General features: G+C 49.9%; 1 protein-coding gene across 13 annotated transcripts in view; it reads right to left on the minus strand.

Annotated features, from left to right (window-relative positions):
• EHMT1 (euchromatic histone lysine methyltransferase 1) overlaps window positions 1–21,161 on the minus strand; it is a 127,484-nt gene that overhangs the window by 71,848 nt on the left and 34,475 nt on the right. The window contains exon 1 of one of the 13 annotated variants that reach the window (XM_027650170.1): window positions 15,171–15,269. The exons of 7 other annotated variants lie outside the window; for them this stretch is intronic. In XM_027650170.1, the coding sequence (XP_027505971.1) occupies window positions 15,171–15,176 (6 nt within the window). In that variant the 5' untranslated portion in view covers window positions 15,177–15,269. Of the gene's footprint in view, window positions 1–2,407; window positions 2,428–3,206; window positions 3,232–5,277; window positions 5,475–9,050; window positions 9,176–14,264; window positions 14,352–15,170; window positions 15,270–21,161 lie in introns of those variants that run through there. 5 more of the 13 variants (XM_027650174.1, XM_027650165.1, XM_027650171.1 and 2 more) reach the window with 5 other exon arrangements.

The raw sequence follows: 21,161 nt of genomic DNA on the forward strand, positions 1-21,161 counted from the left end.
AAGGTACACACAAAATGCAAACCATCAGCCAGCTCCAGCTAACTCCTCATTCACAACACCCATGTTTATTGAAGTTAATCAGCTCTATTTTTAATTCCATAGAAAGTAATTTTTCTTTTTTCCTCCCCCTTTTTTTTTTATTTTTACGTAAAAAAGGGAACACCTGCTCATCTCCTCTGCCTTTCACACGCCTGGAGTCACGTTGTTAGATCAGGTTTGCAGCCTTAATACCTTCGTTTTTTATGTCGAAGTGGTGAGACTGAAAAAAAAAGCCACCAGAACAAAACAGTAGGAAAAAAGGTGTTTGCAAAAAAAAAAAAAAAAAAAAAAAGAAATAGAAGGGGTCTTTGCCACAGCCCTGTGCTTAAGGAGACAAGCTGGTCTGGAGGCAAAGATGGTGCCTGCCCTGCAGAGCTGCCGCGTGACGAGGTCGGGTGAAGGGTTCAGCACACGCTGCCGGCGCCGCGGCACAAGAATAAACCCAGGTCAAGCCAACTGTTGTAGGGCCAGCACAGAGAGCAGATGGTGCCTCAGCCATGCAAATCACAAGGTTTAAAGCACACTGAGTGATAAAGGAAGAAAAACAACCTGCCCATCTCCCACAAAGCCAGCAAGAGAGATAAGGTGCACGCGATGTACCAGCTCCCAAACCCGGTGTACCAGCTTCCAAAGCTGGTGTACCAGCTCCCAAACCATTCCCAGTAGCAGTTCTCCTGTCATCATGTGGGATTCTGTCCAGAGAGGACAGAGGAGATGGGCTTTGGTGCTGCTTTGCTGTCACCAGCCACACTGACAGGTTTGTTTCCATGTGAACTCAGCAGCAATGTCAGCAGCCCCCCAGCCCCACAAGGGGCTCATCCAGCCCCAGATCCCTGCAGGATGCTCCCAAATGCCTCCATCTGCAAAGCAACACACACTAAGGAAAAGGAGGGAGCACCAGGCTGGGCACGAATTCCTGGGAAAGCCTCCATCACCTGCCAGGCCCGGAGCTGAGGGCACTTCCAGGATTGCTCCGATAACGCGGAGGACGGAGGCTGGGGGGGGCTGCCTGTCCCCAGCCTGCCCTGAGCACAAACAAACAGCAAACCCGGCCACATCTCAATGCTCTCAGCACCAGGGAACATGTGCTCCCAGCACAGCACCTTCAGATTTTCAGCCCCAGCCCAAAAATCAAGCTGTGAGCATTTGGAACCTCAGCTGAGCCCACCGACAGCCTGCAGCAGAACCTACCTCCAGCAGACACTGGCCAACAGCTGCCATCGAGAAATGATCATAAAACACAGCCCAAAGCCTGAACATAGAGCACCTTCTTTATTTATTTGTTTGCTAAGCCAATAATATATATCCTTGCTGCAAACATGAGCTTGTAAACCCTACCTCTCCTCTAGCCAGACCTCTTGTAAACTGGGAATAACTTCATTTTGCTCATGGATCATCCTGCAGCAAGACTAGTGAAAAGAGAGCTGAGAGTGCCCGAGGGCACCCCGGGAAGGGGCACCCAGGCCCTCGCCACAGGCACCAACAGCAAATAAAGAGCCTCAGTCTGTCTAACAGGAAGCAGTTTGTTTTCCCAACCTTTGTTGCAATAAGGAAAGGTCTTGATATTCCTGCTGTTACACTGACTCATACGAGAAGCCCCAGGACTTCCAGTGGGTCATTCTGAGCCATCTGATTCTAAGTTTTTCTTTATTTTCTAAGCACTATCCCCAGCCCACAAATCACCCACACTCTCCCTTCCACAGAGGCGTTGCTGCTGCTCGCCCACGACGCCTGAAGAAAAGCCACTGCAGGAAACCCTGGAGTCAATCAGACCTCGACCACCCTCCCTCCTCGCTGCAGTCACCAGGAATTCAGGGCTGCCTGGGTCCTGCCCAGCTCTCAAAGCAGAACTTCCATCCCCAAGAGAGAAACCACCATTTTTTTGCTGTGAGAGCACAAAAGCTGGGTGCCAAGGCAAGGCTGACTGAGGTGGCACCTCAAGGGCTCTCCTGTCTCACAGACACATCCCTCGCCACCAACAGCAGCGTCACAACTTCCCAACAAAAACTCAGTGTTGAGGCAGAAAATAAAGTAATAATTAAAAATAAATAAATAAATAAAGAGTCAACTGTGAATTTTGAAGCATTTTGATCAAAGGGAAGCTACAGGAAACCCCTGCAAAGCCCTCGAAGCCTCTTCCCCCCAGGCCAGAGCTCTCCCCTCCATCAGCACCCAACCCCGAGGGGCACCCACGGGGCACCCACCCATTCATTCCCAGCAGCCCCACGGCTCCACCCAGCCAACTTAGCACCAACTCCACCGCAAAGTGTCAATACCTCCATTTTTTTGGGGTGGGGGTGGGGTGTGTGTGTTGGGTTTTTTGCCCTCCCCTCCCTTAAATCCAGAGCAAACTTCCCTTTCTGCTCACCCTCCCCATGCCCCATCCGTCCGCTCCCGATTGGCAGGGAAATCCTATACCCACCCTCCCCGCCGAGAAATGTCTGCTCTTGCAGCAGTCCCAACAAAGCCAACTGCCAAGCACACGCTGCTTCACAATAAAAGTCTCACTCGCTCCATTTATTTTTTTCCTCCTTTCCCCCTTTCCCGCAGCCGGCTGCCTCCATTCCCTCGCCGACCCCAGAGTGATTATTAACCATCCGTGGCTGGAGAACCTCCACAAAGGGTACACACCACCAGCCATGAAGCATAATTGCCCCCCCCTCCCCTCAACCCTTTTAATTTTAGGTTTCAAGGGGCAGCAAAAATTAGTGCATCTGAAGAAAGACTGATTGGGTCTTTGAAAGGGCTTTAAAAGCCATGAGGAGCCAAGCAGAGGAGCTACTGCTGGTTTAGTTTTTCGCTCTCTGCCTCTGTTTACAAGAAAACAGGCTTCCTCTCCTCCATGAGGTCTTGGGAGGGGATGGAAGACAGGTCAGACCGGCCAAGGGAAGGCTCTGCAGCATTTCCAAACAGATGATGACTAGAAGCTACAGTGGTGCCTTTAAAACAAAAAAAAAAAGATCCCACAAAAAAAAAAAAAAAGGAAAAAATAAAAAAGGAAAAGAAAGAAGAGCAAAAGAACAAAGCTGGGAAACACAGAAAGAGCTTTCTCAGCCTCCTCCTTGGCATTTTCATCAGCCATCCGAGTGCCCTTCACAAAAGTCCAAACAGGTTTTATAGGCAAAGACAACACATGCACAGCAAAACTCCAACATATTGCAGCTTACCCAGCCCAGGGGACCAGAGTTACATCATGAGCCCGAGCTGTGTCCTCTCCCAGCAGCCCAGGCAGGAGCTCAGGCTGAGGTGCCAAGATGTCTACCTTCACCAGGGTCTTTTTTTTTTTTTTTTCATGTCTTAAAAGTCAACGGTCTGGGAACCCGAGGCTTCGCAGAGCGTTACGTGAGCGGAGCTGAGCAGCTACAGCAGGTCAAGCTGGAAGAGGGCTGGGAGCAGGACACCCCTCAAACTGCCCCTTCCCATCCAGGGCAGTGGGGTGCACCAACACCTCTGCCCCCAGACCCAGTGGGATGGACAGCACTGATCCTGCCCATCCTCCAGCAGGGAGATGACACCAACCCCTCCGAGGTGACACCACCGGGCCCTGCTCCCCACACACAGTCAGGACACCGCCCCAGGGAAAGCTCCCACCAGCCCAGACTGCAGCACAGCAGAAGCAAAGCTCTCAACAAATGATGCAACCCCAGCAGCAGATTCTTATTCACTCATTTTTTCCCTCTTTCTTCTGGAAAACAAAAAAAATAAAAATAACGCAACCCGAACCAGCCTGCTCACAATAACCTTTGCCTTAAAGAGAAGACAAACATTTTGTAGTTAATTATACAGGAAATAATGATGAAGAGAAGGCTTGTACAAAGAGAGTGTTTCCTTTGTAGGCAGGGGAAGGCTGCTCATTTCGGGTCTGGGTGCTGCTCAGGTCCTGCTGTGCATGGGCAAGGCCTGGGATGAGGGCTCGTGGGGACGCTGACCACGGGCCTGTCATTAGAACCAACAGCAGCATTTGATCTGCAGAAGGAAGGAAGCACAACCACCAGCACACCCGGCCTACAAAGCAGTCACCAGCCTCAAAGCTCCTTTTTTTTTTCCAGGTTAAGGCCACACTTCCTTATAAGCCCCATGCAATCATGTGAACATGGAATTTTATCTGCAGCTCACAACAAGCACTGCCCTCAGCCTGAAGTTTGTCCCCAAATCAAATTCTTTGCAGTTCTTTTGTCTCCTGGATTCCTTTCACCCAGACTCTTTCCCATAGAAAAGAAACATTTCCTTCTCAACCCCCATGTCCTCTCTCCCATTCCAGCCACACAACTCACACGTCAACTCCCAAAAAGGGGGGACTCGTAGAAAGAGGCACAAGTCCCTGCATGCAACAGCTGGGAACACAGAGACACGTGTATGAAACACAACAGGACTTAAAGTGATTTCTCTTAAGACAAGGCATTCCACGAGGGCGTGCAGGCTTCAGGCAAGGGGGGTCTGCAGAGCCCGTGCCCTCCTGGAAAGGGGAGATCAATTTACACTTCCTCACTGCTTCCAGGCCGGGAAGCACCGTTCCCATCCAGCTGCATCCCAGTAGAGTTAAAGCCAGTGCAACTTGTATGTGCAGGCAAGTGTAAATCCAGAGCAGACAAAGGCATCCCCTCCTTCCACGGGCTGAGAGGAGCAAGGAGTCCAGCTGCTCCTGCCTTCTCCTGGTACCCGGGAGGGGAGGGGAGGGAAGAAAACCCTAAAATGGAGACCAAGATTCATCACTATCTCCAGCGAAAGCAAACCAGCCACTTCAGAAACAGCCACTTCAGTCCCCAGGAAGGCCGAGCCAGGACAAAACCATAGCACCAAGAGGAGCCTGGAGCAAGCAGATTCCAGCAGATTCCAGTGATGGGGAACTGGAAGGCAGCTCACCCCCATGGAAGGGGCTCAGCTACCTCTTCAGCCTCCACGCTCCTCTTCCTCCCACCCCCAAACCACCACAGCCAGCGGCGCAGCTCCTTCTCCCCCTGCCCATCCCGATGGCGCCCCAAGGAAGGGCACATGGGGCAGCAGAGGAGGGAAAGCCCCCCATGGGCTTCCCATGGGACCACGAGGACCTGGCTCAGCTGCCAACACCACCTCCACCTGGGTCACCTCCAGCCATGGAGCGGCCCCAGTGCCTGCGAGCCAGGAAAGCGGGCAGGGAGAAGGGGGGGAAAAAAGAGACAAAATAATAATAAAAATAATAATCATCATAAAACTTGCACCCTCGGGCCTGTCCCTCTAATAACTACAGCAAAACCTCACCAAGGCCTTACTCTCCTGGAGGGCGAGAAAGCGACACAGCGCTGCCCAGCACCCGAAGTCCTGGAGGTGGGAGATCCTCACACCCTCTCCTCCATGGCCTACGGGCTTCGTCCCCGGCGTGGGGCCTGGTTTTTCTGCTCTGTCATTAAGAGTGGAGCCTGGTCTTTTCCTTCAATCCCAAGAATTGCACGGAATTAGATCATCTTTCTGGCTCGCCTCCCCCTACAGGCAGCTCCCGAGCATGCTCAGCGCGGCCGCGCTGCCATTTCATAACCGCATTGTTTACGGACACACGGACCTGCCATCTTTTGACAGGGACACAGGGCCCCTGTCCCTCCCCAGCGCCCCCAGCCCCCGCCACAAACACCCCCCTGGGGGAAGGCACGCTGCGAAAGCATGGAGAGCAGCAGCCTGGAGGGGTTATGGTGGTGGTTTTGCTGTTTTCCGGTTGGTTTTTGTTTCTTTTTTTCCTTCTCCCCCCTTGATTTAGGTCAAAATCCACCTGCTTTGGAGCCCCCCGTCGGGGGCTGGGGGGCTGTGAGGAGGAGAGGTCTCGCAGGGCTCGATGCAAAAAGCCAGCCATGATTTTTTAGCTTCTTCGAATCACAACTGTTCTTCGATGTCACCTAAAAATATAATACCCAGCCCAGTCTGCCATCCTCTGCTGAGCCTTCCTCAGTGAGAAAAAGGGCTGGAAATATGGTATTTCCCTTAAATAAACAAGTTGGCTTAGTCCCAGCACATAGAGTTTTCTCCTTTAAATGCAAACCAGAGTATTTTTGCAGGCACACAGGAAAATGAGGAGAGGAGGAGGGGAAATGTTCCTCATTTAACACCAAGAACTCCATGAAAAGCCTTGCAAGGTTGCTCGGAGCCCCGCTCTGTTCCAGCCCTCTCCCCGTCTGTGTTGATCATACTTTACAGGTGAAAGCAGCTCTGACTTATGACAGAGAGAAAATGCCAGAAGAGCTGGAGGTTTCCTCATCCTTGGAACAAGGACAAGTTGTGAAAAGCTTCCTTTGCAAGAGGCACTGTGCTGCTCCAGCACAGTATGGCAGCGTTGCAGGGAGGACACTTGCACGTCAGATCTTCTTAACCCCCACTGCCTCGACCCTTGTCCATGTCCTTCCCCCTCCTGATGGGGACTGAAGGAAAAGGATAAATAAATTACCTGTTTGGGGGAAGCAAGCTGTTGAGTTGGGAGTCCAGAATATTTTTAAAAAGCTTGCTCTACATTTTTCCCCCTCTATTTTTAATTTGCTTTTAGGACATTTTCCAATTAGCTTGTACAGTTTGAGAGCTTCGCTCCTGCTGCTTTCCTGACTACTGTAAATCCTGGCAGGCAGTGCTGCCCACTGCCCATCCTCCTCCTCTGCCTCCCTCTAGCACCAAGATCACCCTACAGCAAAGCCAGACAGGCATCCCCCAACCCAAGAGACCAAGGAGCACCCACAGGCACAGGGAGGGACAGATCCCTCCAGAAACAAGGCAACATGAGGGTCTGCAGAGAGAAGTTGGTGTCAAAACTCTAAATTCAGAGGAGCATAAAAATAACTGGCTGAAAACGCTGGTTAAGGGTTATAAATTCAGGATTCATTTCCAAGCCTCTGACATTCCATGTCACTGCAGGAACATATGGTCCTCCAAGGCTCCCAAGCAGGGAGCACACGCCATCAGTGCCCCGAGCCTTCCGAGTGACCCAAACACACGGTCACTCTCCTGCTGCGGCCATTCCTCGACCGCTCCCGGCCCCAGGAGCGGGAAGGTGAGAAGGAAAAACTTCAGGGAAAAGCAACAAAAAGGAAAACAAAAGAGGAGCAGCAGGAGTCAAAGCCAGCCCTCCCCCAGACCAGCTGGCCAGGAGAGCGAAGCTCCTTAAAACTCCTTGTTTACCTGAATAAAGCAACTCCCTGACAGTGCAGGAGATGAACGCTCTTTCCTTAGGAGATGGCACCACATGGGAGAGGTCAGGGAGCCTGGCAAAAGGAGCCTTGGGATGACCACTGCCACCCAAGCCCCCAGGTCATGGAGCTGCCCCTGCTCCCCTGCCCAGGGCTGGTTTCACAGGGGCTGAGCAGCAGCAATATGCCCCATGTGAGCCACAGAGCCCAGCTCTGCCCCAGCACACTCTTGGACGAGGGGAAGAGCTCATGGAAAGCACTGAAAAGTGCGTTAAACACGCGGAACAGCCCGAACCCAAGACCTGAAGGCCCCACGTCGGGCTCTTAACCCTCACCGAGAAGCAGCGCCAAGCCCAGACCTCGGCTGCTCTCCTCCCTCCAAAGTAGGTCAGGCTTTTCTGCAGCTCTGTAGACGCTTTCAAAGGGCCCCTGCCAGCAGGGACGGAGTGCTGGGCGCTGTCAGCCGCTGTCACACCGGTGTCACCGTGTCACCACCTCACAGGAGCACACCTTGCACACCTCAGTGCATTTTTGGTTGTCTCCTCAGCCTTCATCGAGCCCAAAGCCCATTTTCTCTCTCAGGCAGCAGGTCAAGGCCTCTGCTCCTCACTGTTAAAAAGAAATCTCATTTCTCTCCTTGTGGCTCCTGAGGCCCTTTCCTTTCGCTCACATCTTCTAGATGATGAACAATGAGTGCATTTATAGTCCAGTGGAGACACAACAGATATTTAGATTAGGTGCCACAGATTGTCCTGTAAGCTCCCTAATCTTCTAAATGCCATCTTCACATCTTGCTCCTCGATTGAAAATTCAATATTGTGTCTGCAGGGCAGCTTCAGGGGTCTCCCTGGAGCACAGTAAGCTCAGGACAGTGTTTTGTAGGGGTGCCCAGGCTCCCCACGGCTCTGGGACCTTCGGTGTCCATCCCAAATCCCACTGAGGCCTGTGGCAGCCAACTGAGCTGTCTGCACATAACAAAAACCACAGAAAAAAAAATAAAAATAAAAATAAAAATAAAATCCCATGGCAGGGCCAGGACCCTGAATTTTAGGCAACTTTTAAAATATGTTGCAGACTTGGGCCTCCTGCCATGAAATCAACCACGGATGTTTCATTTTAACCAGCTGGTCCCTTGGATTTCATTGTTACAATGAAAAAAAAAAAAAAAGAATAGAAGAGAGAGGGGAGGAAGTCACCCCAAAATCAAAAGGCTTGTTTCTTCCTGGTGAAATATTGTTGCCTCTTGCCTCCAGCTGAGAAAATGAGCCCTAAGCAGAAGCTGTCAAAGGAGACCTAGTGAGGAGGTGCCATGTGGCCACAGGCCCTCTCCTCCCCTCTGAAAGTTCAGTCTTCAGTCAGATCAGACACCCCAGGCTTTGCTCCTTTTGCTTACAAGAGCTACAAGAGCAGGGAGGGCTCCCGGGAGAATTTTCCAGAAACTTCACCCTTAAAAAACTTCTAAAAGCACAAACCAACCCTAAAAATACACGAAAAACCCCAACCCCAAACAGGCCTCCCCACCCTAGAACACAAATCAAAGACCACCCCTGGACGCGAGGAAAACAAAGCCCGAGGTTTCCCGGAGCGATGTCAGATGCTGAAGGACCCAGGAGCCCATGGCACAGCACCTGGAATATCCATCCCAGCGGGAAGGAGCCCGGCCGGTCCCCGCGCGCCCGCCTGCCCTCCTGCGCACGGGGCAGCGAAGGAGAGGAGCATCGAAGCAAATAAATAAATAACTAAGCCCAGCCATGATCCCCCAAACTCTGTTCCTCCTCTCCAAGGCCTCTCCTTCCCCAGCAGCAGACGAGCCTGTCTGCCAGGGCCGGCGGGGCTGCGCCGGGCGCGGGAGGCTGTCGGACCCTGCGGTACCTGCGGGCAGCTGTTGTCTTCTTCTGGTGAAGACTCCAAGAGTTGCATATTCCAGATCCTCATGAGCAGTGATTCAGTTTCTGCTCATGTGATAAAGCTCCCTCTACAGAGTGAGCATGCCCAGAAGAGCCCATTTCACTGCTCCCTCCAAGCTGCAGCCATTTCACACAGAACCTGCCGGCTCCAGGGCGTCCATTGGAGCGCGATTATCCCGGGCATCCCGGGGACGCACCGGCAACGCAGATCATCTGTCAACTTTCTGACAGGGTGCCAGGCCTCAAAACTGATCACTTGCCTGAAAAAAAGAGAAAGCTCTTTAAACCATAGGGCGAGGTGTGCCTGTCTCGTGGCCTTCAAGAGTAGCACTTGTGCGTGGGAAAAGGAGAGGCAGGAGGGATGGAGAGGGACTCTCCGTGGCTTGGGGATGCTCCCGTGCTGATTTTGTTGTGCTTAACAAAGCCCTCGACCTCAGAGCACTGGGATGAAGGCACATGGGTTAAACTGATGCAGTGAGCAGTGTCCAACTGCAAGTGCATTCAAGATCAGAACTGCTGAGCCAAAGGGGAGCTAATTTTCACTTTGGGGATTAATGAGACAACTTGACCTGGTACAACTGACCTTAAAAGGGTATCATAAACAGAGTTGTTGAAAAGTGCTGTGGGAGAATGAGGGGACACCCTCATGGATCCATCCTCATCCTCACCCTAAAGAAGGGATAGTGCACTATGAGGTGCAGGAGCTCTGAGCTCAGCCTATGCCAAACCCTACAATACAGCTAGCCCAGTCAGCAAGATAAAAGAAGAAATTCTAGCTTCAAAATAAGAGTAGCTTGTCTCTGTTCCACTTAACAATTAAGCATAAACTCTTGGCAATCTTCATATCTGCTCAAGTTCCCAGCAAAACTGCCAGAGGAGCTCACAGGAACATCTGCGAGCAGAGATCGGCTGGAAGGGATTCAAGCAAGGCTGGCATTTATTGGAGGCAGGAGCAGGAGGCTGCTGGAGCTGGAGAACCTCCCCCCGAGGAGGGGGAGGGCGGCCACAACTCCAGAAAAGAGGCCAGGAGGAAGAGGAAACTCAGAAATGGCCTGTGGCACCACCCGCGTGCTCTTGGCCAAAGGGAAAACAGTTTTCCCCAAGAGAAGAGCACAGAGGATCGTCCTCTTTAAGAGCCAGAGCTCTCTGTAAGAGTAGAAATCCAAATGAAGATGAGCAGAGTGTGATGTGTCACAGTGAGCTGGGGAGGGCAGGGAGCAGCCTGCACTGTAGAGAGGGAAAAGGCCATCCAAATCCACAGGGAGGTTTTGAGGAGCCCAAGGAGGATGTTTGCCCTGCCCCAGCACCCAAGGCAGGCAGGCAAGTCCAGGCCCTCAGCCATGGCCTGCTCTGCCATCCCCTCCTCCCTGCAGAGCACAGAGTACCAAGTCCTGCCAGGCTGGAAACATCCACAAGCCAGGTTTTCTCCAGCCCAAGCAGCTATTTCACCACCCTGGCCAGGCACATTTGCAAGGTTACAATAATTAAGGCATCAAAGAGCCGCTACGGATCTGTCTCAGCTACAGGGATGTTGTTTTTCTCTCCACGCTCTGGAGAAGCTTCACTACTAAACAGTTAAAACACACAAGGCTAAATCGAGATGACTGAGTTTCATAGGGAAGGAGTATCTGAGGTGACAGTATAACACAAGGATTGCTCTCTCACCCACTGGGTTTTTGTTTGATGTGAATCTTAAGTTTTAATATACACAAAATGAGAATCTCCTGGCCTTTCTCTCAGTCGCTGAGAGGTGGAGAGGTAACTCATTTAAGATAAATTCAAAAATCCCCAAACAAAAGCAACAACCCCCGACTACGCAGACAGGAGTTGTGTTATCCACCGCATCAAAAGATTACTGGAGTTCAAACCAAAGATGGCTTTAAAACAGTCGACGTGCTGCCCTTCCTTGCAGCACGAAATTACCAAGCTTTCATTAAAACCCCAGAAATAGAAACAAAGATATTAACAAAGGCAGTGTCAACGATCCACCACAGCCAACATTCCCTTCCAGAGATAAAATAATGATGGAAAACGGCCGCAGCCTCCCTGCACAGGCAGAGGGGTGACAGTCCCCACTGCATCTCCACACCAGACATGTTTTCACTGCTGAGGTTAAAGACACACAGAGAGCAGATGCTACAAAAGATGCTTTGCACATCTCATGGCCATCCTCGAAAGCACTAAACACTGTTTAGAAACAACAAGTACAAGGCAAAACGGGGTATTGCAGATGCTTCCATGACCAACTGGAGCAAAGCGATCAATCGGCGTCGTAGCAGCAGCTCTGCTCAGTGCCCAGCCACAGGGGATGGCCGGGTGTTCATCAGTAAGACCTTAAATTTGTGTCATCCCAAAGGAGAAAGAAGCTTCCAGAGCATAGGCACTCCTGTGGCTGAGCTGTCAAACTGGTGCCTCCTGCCCGGGACCCCAGGGCCCCCATCTACCCTCCTTTGCAGGGGCCGGGCGGTCACAGACCCATCTCCAGACTGGTTTTGCTAATGATTTAGGATGAGACCAAGCCCATGCCCCACGAAGCTGTACCCTTTATTTAACCAAAGTGCTCTCCAGCAGTTTTCCCACCACACCGGTAGGAGCCGGCCCAACACCCCCTTTCCAAACATTCCTACCAGCGCCCACAGATCACAAGGTATTTTCACTCTGGTGTTTTCACTCCGTGGCTCTCAGGCCTCCACGCTCTGACTGAAGGCTCAAACATCCCTTTCAGAAATCCCACATTTTCAGGAAGAAATGCAGCAGCACAACAATCTCCCTTCACAAAGGACACCGGGTTCCTCAGGGCTTTTGCTTAATGACACCATTACGTCCGGCATTTTCACAGCTCCCTTGCAGAGGAAGCACAAGTGGGAGGCAAGGGGAAGATTTTTGTTTCTATAGGAAGAACAATATTTAGTTCTGCAAAATATAGAGGGTTTTCCTTATTTCCATCAGGTTCCTCTTCTTCCAGACCCTCCAGTTGATCAAGTCTGATGCTCCCCTTCAAGACTCTTTAGAAGTGATCCCAAAAGCACAACAAGCTGAAGGGTCTCTGGATATAAGATGAGCATTTCTGTTGCAATCTTGACTTGTTTCTGTACCATTATAAACTAGCTCTACCACAAGCTGTTCAAATGCTCCCTTTCCTCCTCAGCCATTATATGTATTTCTGAACCAGAATGTCCCAGGACACACAGGGTGTCTTCAGCATCCTCCAAGAGAGCCCCAGTGTCCACCTCCAGGCTCAGATAACAGCCTTGAAAGAGCAGGCAGTCATTAATGCACAATTCTGGAATCACAGCTTTCCCTACCTTTCAAAACCTGCTTTTTCCCCCCAAAGTTCTCAAGCTCTTTCTCCCCCCTTTTCCTCAGCACAGTTGAAAACTGTTTTCACTTAATAGGAAATGTGAAATGTTCCCTGGGATGCTGCATTGAGTACATCACACACACCAAGAAGGAAAAAAAAAAAAAAGGAAGAAAAAAAAAGGAAAAAAGAAAAGGAAAGGAAAAAATGATCCTATTGGACAGCAATGGAGATGTGAGCTCTCTGGGAGATGTTGCTATGTTTTGATAAGAATATGCATTGAGTATTTCATTTACAGGGCAATCCTAGAACTTTATTTAGCAGCATATTGGCCAGACAGCTGTAATTTAGAACATACTGTATTCCTAACAGTTCCCAATTATAAATTCCTTCAGCTTTAACTTATAGTAACCACAGCTCCTTCTATTTTGGAAACCTAAAACCACCATTTCTCCCCTTCATTCAGCCATCGCATATCAAGAGCTCCTACCGCACAAACACAGCCTCGCTGGAGAAGAGTCCTAAATCCAGCATCCCAGGTGGGATCATCACTCCCACCACACTCACTGCTCCACAGGTAGATGTGTTATTGTTCACTTTGGGGGCTCAGCCCCGTGTCAGTGCAGAGCCAACCCTGCTCAGTGCCCTGCCAGCAGCGCCGGCTGGGAAAATGGCTGCGCGCATTCCAGCTCCCTCCTGCTGCAACGGGAGCTGGAGCGCGGCTGTGGAGCCTGCCAAGGAGCCTCACGTGCTCAATCTGTCCCCGTTCTTTGACCTCACACCTATTTTTTTTTTAAGGATTAAGGCACTGACGTGAAAATAAGCAAGTTCTTCGCCGGCATCGGTGCTTCCCGATGCCTTTGTATCTCTCCCCGGATCAGGAGCTCCTACGGAATATCGCCGTTGAGGGCTCCACAAGAAATCCTGCTGACTTTATCAAATTTCTGCAAGGAACAGAAGGAGCTGGTGAACCCTTTAAAAACAAAGCTCCTGCCTCCATGCAAGTCTCATGGTTAAGAGGAGCGGAGAAATGGAGCATGATGTGTGTACGGAATTGGCTCCACAGAAGCTGCTTCTCAGCAACTGCCATAAGGTGGCAGTGGGTCTTTAAGGCTCCCTTACACCTTCACACAGCACAATAGGAAATTAGCACACCAGTGGGTTTCCAGCATCTGAAACTGTTTAAGTCCCATTTCCTCATCAAGGGAGCCAGACCATGCTTGAAAACTTGGGGCTGAGATCACCTCAACCGCCAGAGTCGCACCAGGAGAAAAAGCCACTGGGACAAACTCTGAAAAGCCATAAACACAGCCCCCACCTCAGCCAAAGAAAATCCAACCCTTTCCCCTCTCGGTGTACAGTCACAATGTTGTTTGTTTTACATAAATGCTTTCCTTTGTGCTTTCATCCAGCCATAAACAACCCAGCAACCATTAAAGAGTAGGAGAAGTTCTGTCTGCCCAGCAAGCTGGGCGCCAGCAGGAGTTTATGCAGGCACCGTAAAAGCAAGCCCAGTAAGCAAACTGGTGACCAGCTCAGCACAGGGCTGATGTAGCAAACAGGCTCAGAAAGCACCAAGGAAATGTTGGGTGCACAAGAAAGATGGAACCAGGCAATAAATAGGCAAGTTACTGTAGGTAATGAAGTGACTCTTCATGCAGAATGACCATCACCTGGGACACAGCAATAAAATCAAATCTTTGCCAGTCGCCCTCTGAATTACACTGTGAAAAGTGGCCAGAGTTGCCCTGAAGGAAGAGTTGATCTACCTTAAAAGGCAGACCACAATCACAGAGATTTCTGTTCAGTAAGTCAAACACTACAACGCTGTAACACCCAAGTATTCCCAGTGCCCTGAGCAGAGCAAACCCCTTGCCTTACCTTCACCTCCAGCCAGGCCGAAACACGGGTGGGACCCCCATAACACGCCTCCCATGCGTGAGGATACAGGTCTGAGGCTCGTGGCCGACGTCCCCCCTGCTCCACACCAAGCCAGAGCTTCCCTACACCTCGCTAACACAAACACCCAGAGCCAATGTAAATGTTTTATTGGCACTTCCCCATGCAGCGAGCTTGTACAACAACTGGAGTCAATCGGCTCATGCAGCACATACCTGCTGGTGCTTACACATTCCTTGTAAAAACCTGGCAACTACGGATGAAATCCAAGAGCCCAGCAGAGCACGACCCACAGAGTCCCCTGCCTGCCCCCAAGCCCACTCGCCAACACGTTAAACCCCCTGCAAGAAGCACAGAAAACCTCACAGCCAAAGGAACAAACAAACATATTCCCTCCTCTCCCTCGCCAGTGTGGAGGACCTGATGTGGCAAGGTTTGTTTGCCACCACTGGAATGCAAAATAAGGCTGGAAAAGGGAGTTGGAGTTTGACATTCTTTCGCCCTCCCACCATCCCAGCCGGATCCTGGTTTGAACTGCGGGGCAGGTCCGAGCCCCGCGAGGCTCCCCATCAATAACAATTAGCGACGGAGCCAGGATCACATGGGCTCCACCATGGAGGCACAGCCCTGGCTGCAGCCCCTGCCTGCTGTCACCTCATGTCACCAGCCTGACATTGCACAGGTCCCTTCTCCGCACGGGCCTGCCAGCCAGCAAAGGTCAGTATTCCAAACCCCTCCCCGCGGATCCGCAGGAAGCGTTTGAAGCCATCTCGTGTCAGTGGTTTAACTGCGCTGCTTTTGAATCAATTCCAACAGTTGTTGCTCCATCCGGTCTCCTCGCTCCCCCAGCCTGGGGGCACGGCAAGGAACCGACTGGATTTGCCCTACCTCCATCCTGGCTGCGGGGAGCTGCGGGTCCCTCCAGGTCCTGACTCCAGGCCTATCCCTGCTCCAGCCACAAATCCATCTCACTCCATGGGTGCAGCCTCCACCCCGGAGCATGCTCAGTGCGGGCTGATCTTCAGCCATTTCAGAGCTTTAATGAAATGTAAGCATAAGGAAGTGTCATTAGCAAAAAAAAAAAAAAAAAAAAAAACAAATGGTGCAGGATTCATCCCAATCCGGCCAACCTTCCTCTTCCCATCCTCTGTCAAGGAGGTGAAGCTCTCGCTGCGGGGATCGCAGGCGTTTTTAGGCTGCAAGCATCTCGTTTTAGAACAAAAGCAAGGAAAATCCTGTCTCAGGCAAGCCTAGTGCAAAAGGAGCATTTCCCAGTGACACCCAAACCAGGTGATTTGTCACTCTGGGCCTTCCACAAATTGCAATATTTTCATAAAATGTCATTAATGTTAGGGGTTTTTTCCCCCCAACGGGCTTCAACTGATGCTTTTAGCTGGCAATGCAAATAGTGCTTCCCAGCCATCTTAAAGCTAAACCTACCCCAGTCTACCCTGATCTCCTTGAAGGTTATTTTAACTCTATTTGCAAGAAAGTTAAACAGTAGGATTAAAGAGGGGGAGAGACTGCAGAGCAACACACTTCATGCTATGTTTTCCTAAGGACCTGAATTTTAAGAGAGGTTTGTTTTCCACTTGTCACCTCTGAAATTCCACCATCATTACCTTGTCTCCTCAATGCAGTAGGACTGTTTCATGGAAGAATTAAGAGAGGTTGTGTTTTTTTTAAATCCTTTCCAGTTTTCCAAACAAAAGATGCAAAGACACACAACAGCCCTGTACACTGTGAGTGATCTGCACACGGAGCTGGACTTAAAAACTTGTGTTTCCCAAAATATCCTTTGCATGTTCCCTACAGATCCCTCCCAGCTCTCTGAACTGCTCCAGAAAACAAAGATAGTTGGTGCAGAAGTTCAGCTTTGCCAGGGCAAAAATTGGTTATTTAATCCCAACAAAGTTGGAATGTATATAGTATGTATCCTGTTCCTCATGCTGGGCCCAGGCCAAAAGCAGCTCTGGATGTTGAAATCCATGAATTGTGTGTGCTCTGCCGGGTGATGTTTGCTTCCAATGCCCCCTCTGCCCCCCACGTGCAGTGTCTGCCCCAGTGCTGGAGTTTGAAAAATAACTAAAAAATAAAACAAGTTACTTTATCAACACAACATTTCGGAAAAGGGAGAAAAAAAAAAATCAGGGTGGCAGATGAACCCCAACCCAGCTTCTTTCCTGACCCAAACTCCCAAGGGAGCCACAGCAACGCCATGAGCCTTCCTGTGCTGCGCCACGAGCCAAGTCAAAGTCAAGATTTTCCTCAGGCCCCAGCACATCTGTGCCAGATGCACCACGCAAACAACTCATGACGCTGCTCTCTCATCCCTTCCCTGATAAATCCAGCCCAGTCCTCAACACCAAGCCACAGCTTTTTAGCAAATTATTTGGGAGCATGTTCGCAGCTGCCTCCGGAGCTCCAGGCAGCCAAGCGCTAGCGAGCTGCGTTTTACTCAAATATTTTTAGAGCACAAAACATTTGGTAAAGTGACCCAGGATAAACCATATTAATTCAGCACAGGGCTCCCCTCAGACCTCTCTTGCTGCTGAAGGTTGTCACCGAAGGGGCTGTTTGGCCCCAGGCTGCCCCTACCCGGGGACCTTCATCAGGAGCAATTCCCTCCACGCCACGCTGGGCAATCCCAGACACCACCCAGTGCTTTCATTAAGCACAGATTGATAAACCCCGCCAACAATTTTCTATTCCCATCCTCTCCCTCGCCTTTAAATTGGAGGTAGTTTAAAAATAATATCCAGACCATAAAATCCCGAGGCATGTCTGCTGAGTCGAGCGGTGTTTGCATCTCGCACAGCCCGAGCATGTCAAATTTGTTTCCTTGGAAACAAAGACCAATTTGCAAGCGTTGCTTTCTTCCTTTTCTTTATTTCATGTAAGGAAGACATCCATACCTGCAGCTCTTGCTGATACAAAGGAGTTAAAGCAGATTCACTTACCAACAGGGTTCATAGCAGAATTATTAATGTATTTCACTAATGAACCATTGGTTTGCTGCACTGAGGGAAAACCACGGTTCATCACTGTTTAAAGATCCTGTTTGCCCTCAATGGATACACACTCGAGGCATGGCATTTATATTGTTTCCTTGGGGACAGGTAGAAAAAAAACCAGCAAAGCCAGAGTGATTTGCTTACCCTGGGCTACACACAGTGGTTCCAGTGGAGGAGTAGTTTAAGAGGGAAATCCTGTCCTGCTCCCACCACATCCCTCCAAAGGACACAGCAGCACGGCTCAAACACACCTGCTTCCAACACAGGCTGAAGAGTCAACACAAGTCTAATAAAATAGGAAGTGATAACGTCTTGTAGATCTGTTTTGCCAGTTTTAAGCCCAACTTTTCCCCACTGAGGCACACAGTAGGGAGGTGGGAAGGCAGCCTTTCTGTGCTGCCATAACTCTTCTCCCAGACCTGCTCCCATCACATCCTCCCTCTGAAGGCAGTAAATCCTGTGGTGACGACACACAACCTCTCTGTGTGGGCAAGAAAGAGGAGGGAGGGCAGCAGTGTCAGAGCTGAGTTATCCATAGGCTCATTTGCAAAGGGAATCAGGTGCCTCCACCCTCCAGAGCTTCCGTCAGGAATTATGAGAGCTCAGCACTTCTCACAAATCCGTCAGATACGGCATAAAATGGACACGCAGGAGAACCACAAATAAAATTATGGCTCCTCAAACATTCCCTCCCTGGGGCTGACTCAGCACAGAGGTCATTCCCAGCATTTTCCCAGGCTGAGGCCAGGTTGCAATCCCCACCTGGGAAGGGTCTCCAAGGGAGACCTGTTCCTGTTTGGATCACTGGATTAGAAAAACCCAAGGGAGCTGCACAAACAGAAGGCAACAGGAGCAAAAAAAACCTCCCTCCTGCACGTGAAGGACAAAGCCTCACTATTCCCTGCCCCTGGAGAATCCCAGAGCCATTGCTGGAGCCAGTGTCCAACATTAAACCTTGGATGCTTCACACCTCAAAGTCAGGCCTTGGACTCCAACAGCCCAGATATTCCAAAGGGGTTCTGAATCTGCCAACGCCACTCTCCTGACAGAGCAGCCTTGTTCTCCTCTTCAACGTGCTCACAGCAGGAACAAGGTAATCTGTAAACAAAAAGCACAAAAAAACCCCAAACCCTGCAAAAGTCCAGCAGAACTGCCACAGGGTCTCACCTTGGAGCTTAAAAAATTCATCTCTTTTCAGCACACTGATTTTTCCAACGTGGCTGAAGAGCACTCAACACCTCTAGCTCAGAGATCCATTCCTGCTGCTCTTAAGGAATCCTGGAAGCAAATCCTCCAGGCTACCAACAACAGGCACCCTTTACCAGGTATTGTAATTACTTAATTTTATTCTAACCAATGCCACAGTCTTAAGGAGTTTTGGAGGCTGCTGAACAAATTCTGTGGAAAGACCAAGGAAAATCATCTTATTCTTCCTGATCAAAAGCAGAGCATCTACTGAAAAAAGCATCTAAACATCACCAGGTAAAAAAGAACAAGGTAGATGCATAGGGACTTGCTTAAAGGTACTGCAACAATAATTAGGATTTATAAAGAAATTTATAATAAGAGGTGGGAATAGTAGGCAATATTAATGTATCTACTTTCTGGGAAAATCAAGGCTTGGACAATTAACTGCCAAAAATTTCTGGAGTGTTCCTTCACAAATGTAGAGCAACATGATGCAGGAGACATGGATGTGAAGTCATGTTTTGCTGCTGATTTACTGAGTCACCTCAGGCCAGCAAGGAATGTCTTGGGACAGCCCATCCGGGATGAGTTGAATTTGAATTTCAGTGAAGTTTGAGCACTTCAAGCTCCCCTGAAAAAATCCCATCCTCTGTTATTTAAAAACAACCAGATAACCCCAAAAACACCTCAATGTACATAACAATCATATCAGGTTTTTCTCCCTCTACTATTCCCTGTAACAAACATGTTTTTGGAGATATTCATCCAGAACAGTGACCCTGCAATCACTAAGGAGCCCTTGCCAAGTTCAAAAGAGGGCAGATGCCACGTGGGTGAATTTGTGACACCAGGACACAGGCCAGACTGAAAAAAGGGAGTCAGACACGTTGGAATCAACCAAGAGGAGCAATAAATTCAGAGAAGTTACTCAGAAATGTTTTGTCAGATAACTGGGCTGCGAGTCAAAGCCCCTGGGGTGAGGGCACGTGCTCCATTGTGGGGGTTTAATCCAGATGCTTTAAACACCTGGCAAGGGCTTGGGGGAAAAGACTGGATCAAACACACGGAAATGTGGAAATGGAGATGACACCACTTCCTAACAAATTTAACCACTGCAGGTGTGGCAGGAACAGGGACCCAATAGATGCTTTGAGCCCCATGTGTGACTTCTGAACACAGGTTTACACCTGGGGTTACAGACATGGCATTTATTGTAATGCTGAAGTCACCAAACCATCCCATTTTCTTGGGTTCCCAGAACTACAGTACCAAAGCCTTGCTGTATTCCAGAGGACTGAGGTGAGGACAGTGCACAGAGCTCAAGGCTGACGAGCTCACTGTGATGCCTTTACACATGAACAAAAAAATAAATTTTAAATCAAGAGTCACACACTGATTTGGGGCGGCCAATTCAGACAGAGTTTCTCAAACCTATTTTTAGAACACCCTGAGTTGGAAGGAACCCACAAGGATCATCCAGTCCAACCCCTGGCCCTGCACAGACACCCCAACAATCCCACCCTGTCCCTCAGAGCATTGTCCAAACCCTCCTGGAGCTCTGGCAGCCTTGGGGCTGTGCCCACTGCCCTGGGGAGCCTGGTCAGTGCCCAACCACCCTCTGGTCCTTTTCCCAATATCCAGTCTAAACCTCCCCTGCCATGGCTTCATGCCATTTTTCAAGGGGATGAACAGATGCACAGATGTGAATGGTCAGTGCACTCGAAAATAAAGCGCCGGTTTCACATCAAAAATCAAACCACTGCTCCACAAATAACTTCCCTCCAGTTCTCCCCCCCTTCCCACTCCTCTGGATAATACCCATTCACTTGCCTCAAAGGAGGCACAGAGCTTCATTTTGTCAACATTTAAACTGAAAGACTCAAAATACAGTGAAACACCAGGAAGAAGAAAACCAAACAAACCACAAAATGCTGCAATAACCACCAGCTCTTAGAGCCATGAACCAGAGAACGGGGAGAGAGAAGCCTTGCAGAAGGTCTGCCCAGCAGCCCCTCTCCTCCTCTGCCCACTCTTGGCCACAGCAACTACAACCTGGTTGGGAAGCAAAGCAAAGGATTCTCCAGGACTCTCCCAGGGAGAAGTTCTGCACACTGAAAAAAAGACCACTTGCACTATTTTTATTATGTAAGGAACAGGAAAGGGCTTCACCCTTCCAGTGTTCTGTACAGAGCACAGACTCTCCCTCCTGGTGCTGATCTCCTGAATCCAAATATGCACATCAAAAGCATCGTGGAGCTTTGGAAGCTTCTCCTCCATTCTCATGCAGCCTCGCCCCAGACAAAAAACAAGCAGAAGTGGTTGGTTCTGGTTCAGTGATAACACCAAAAATAAAATAAAATAAAATAAAATAAAAGTAGACAGGCAACATGGATAAAAAAAATCCTGAGCATTTTTCTTCTGCAACAGGAAGCCAAATTCCAGCCTTGATCACTCTGGAGCTTCAATTAAACAAACTCAAGGACTGCTGGAGGAAGCAAAGCTGAGTTTTGTAAGACATTTGCTTGGTAGCTGAAAGATCTGGAGTTTCACATGAAGTTTATGAGCAGCTGGATCGTCCCTGGCACTGTCCTCAAACCCAAACCCAGCCCCCCAGCAGCACACTCAGCTTTGATTAATGACTCCTGCTGCACTTGGGGAACGGAACTGCAGCATTGTC

Source organism: Corapipo altera, unplaced genomic scaffold, assembly GCF_003945725.1.
Source record: "Corapipo altera isolate COAL_440 unplaced genomic scaffold, ASM394572v1 268, whole genome shotgun sequence".
NCBI lineage: Eukaryota > Metazoa > Chordata > Aves > Passeriformes > Pipridae > Corapipo > Corapipo altera.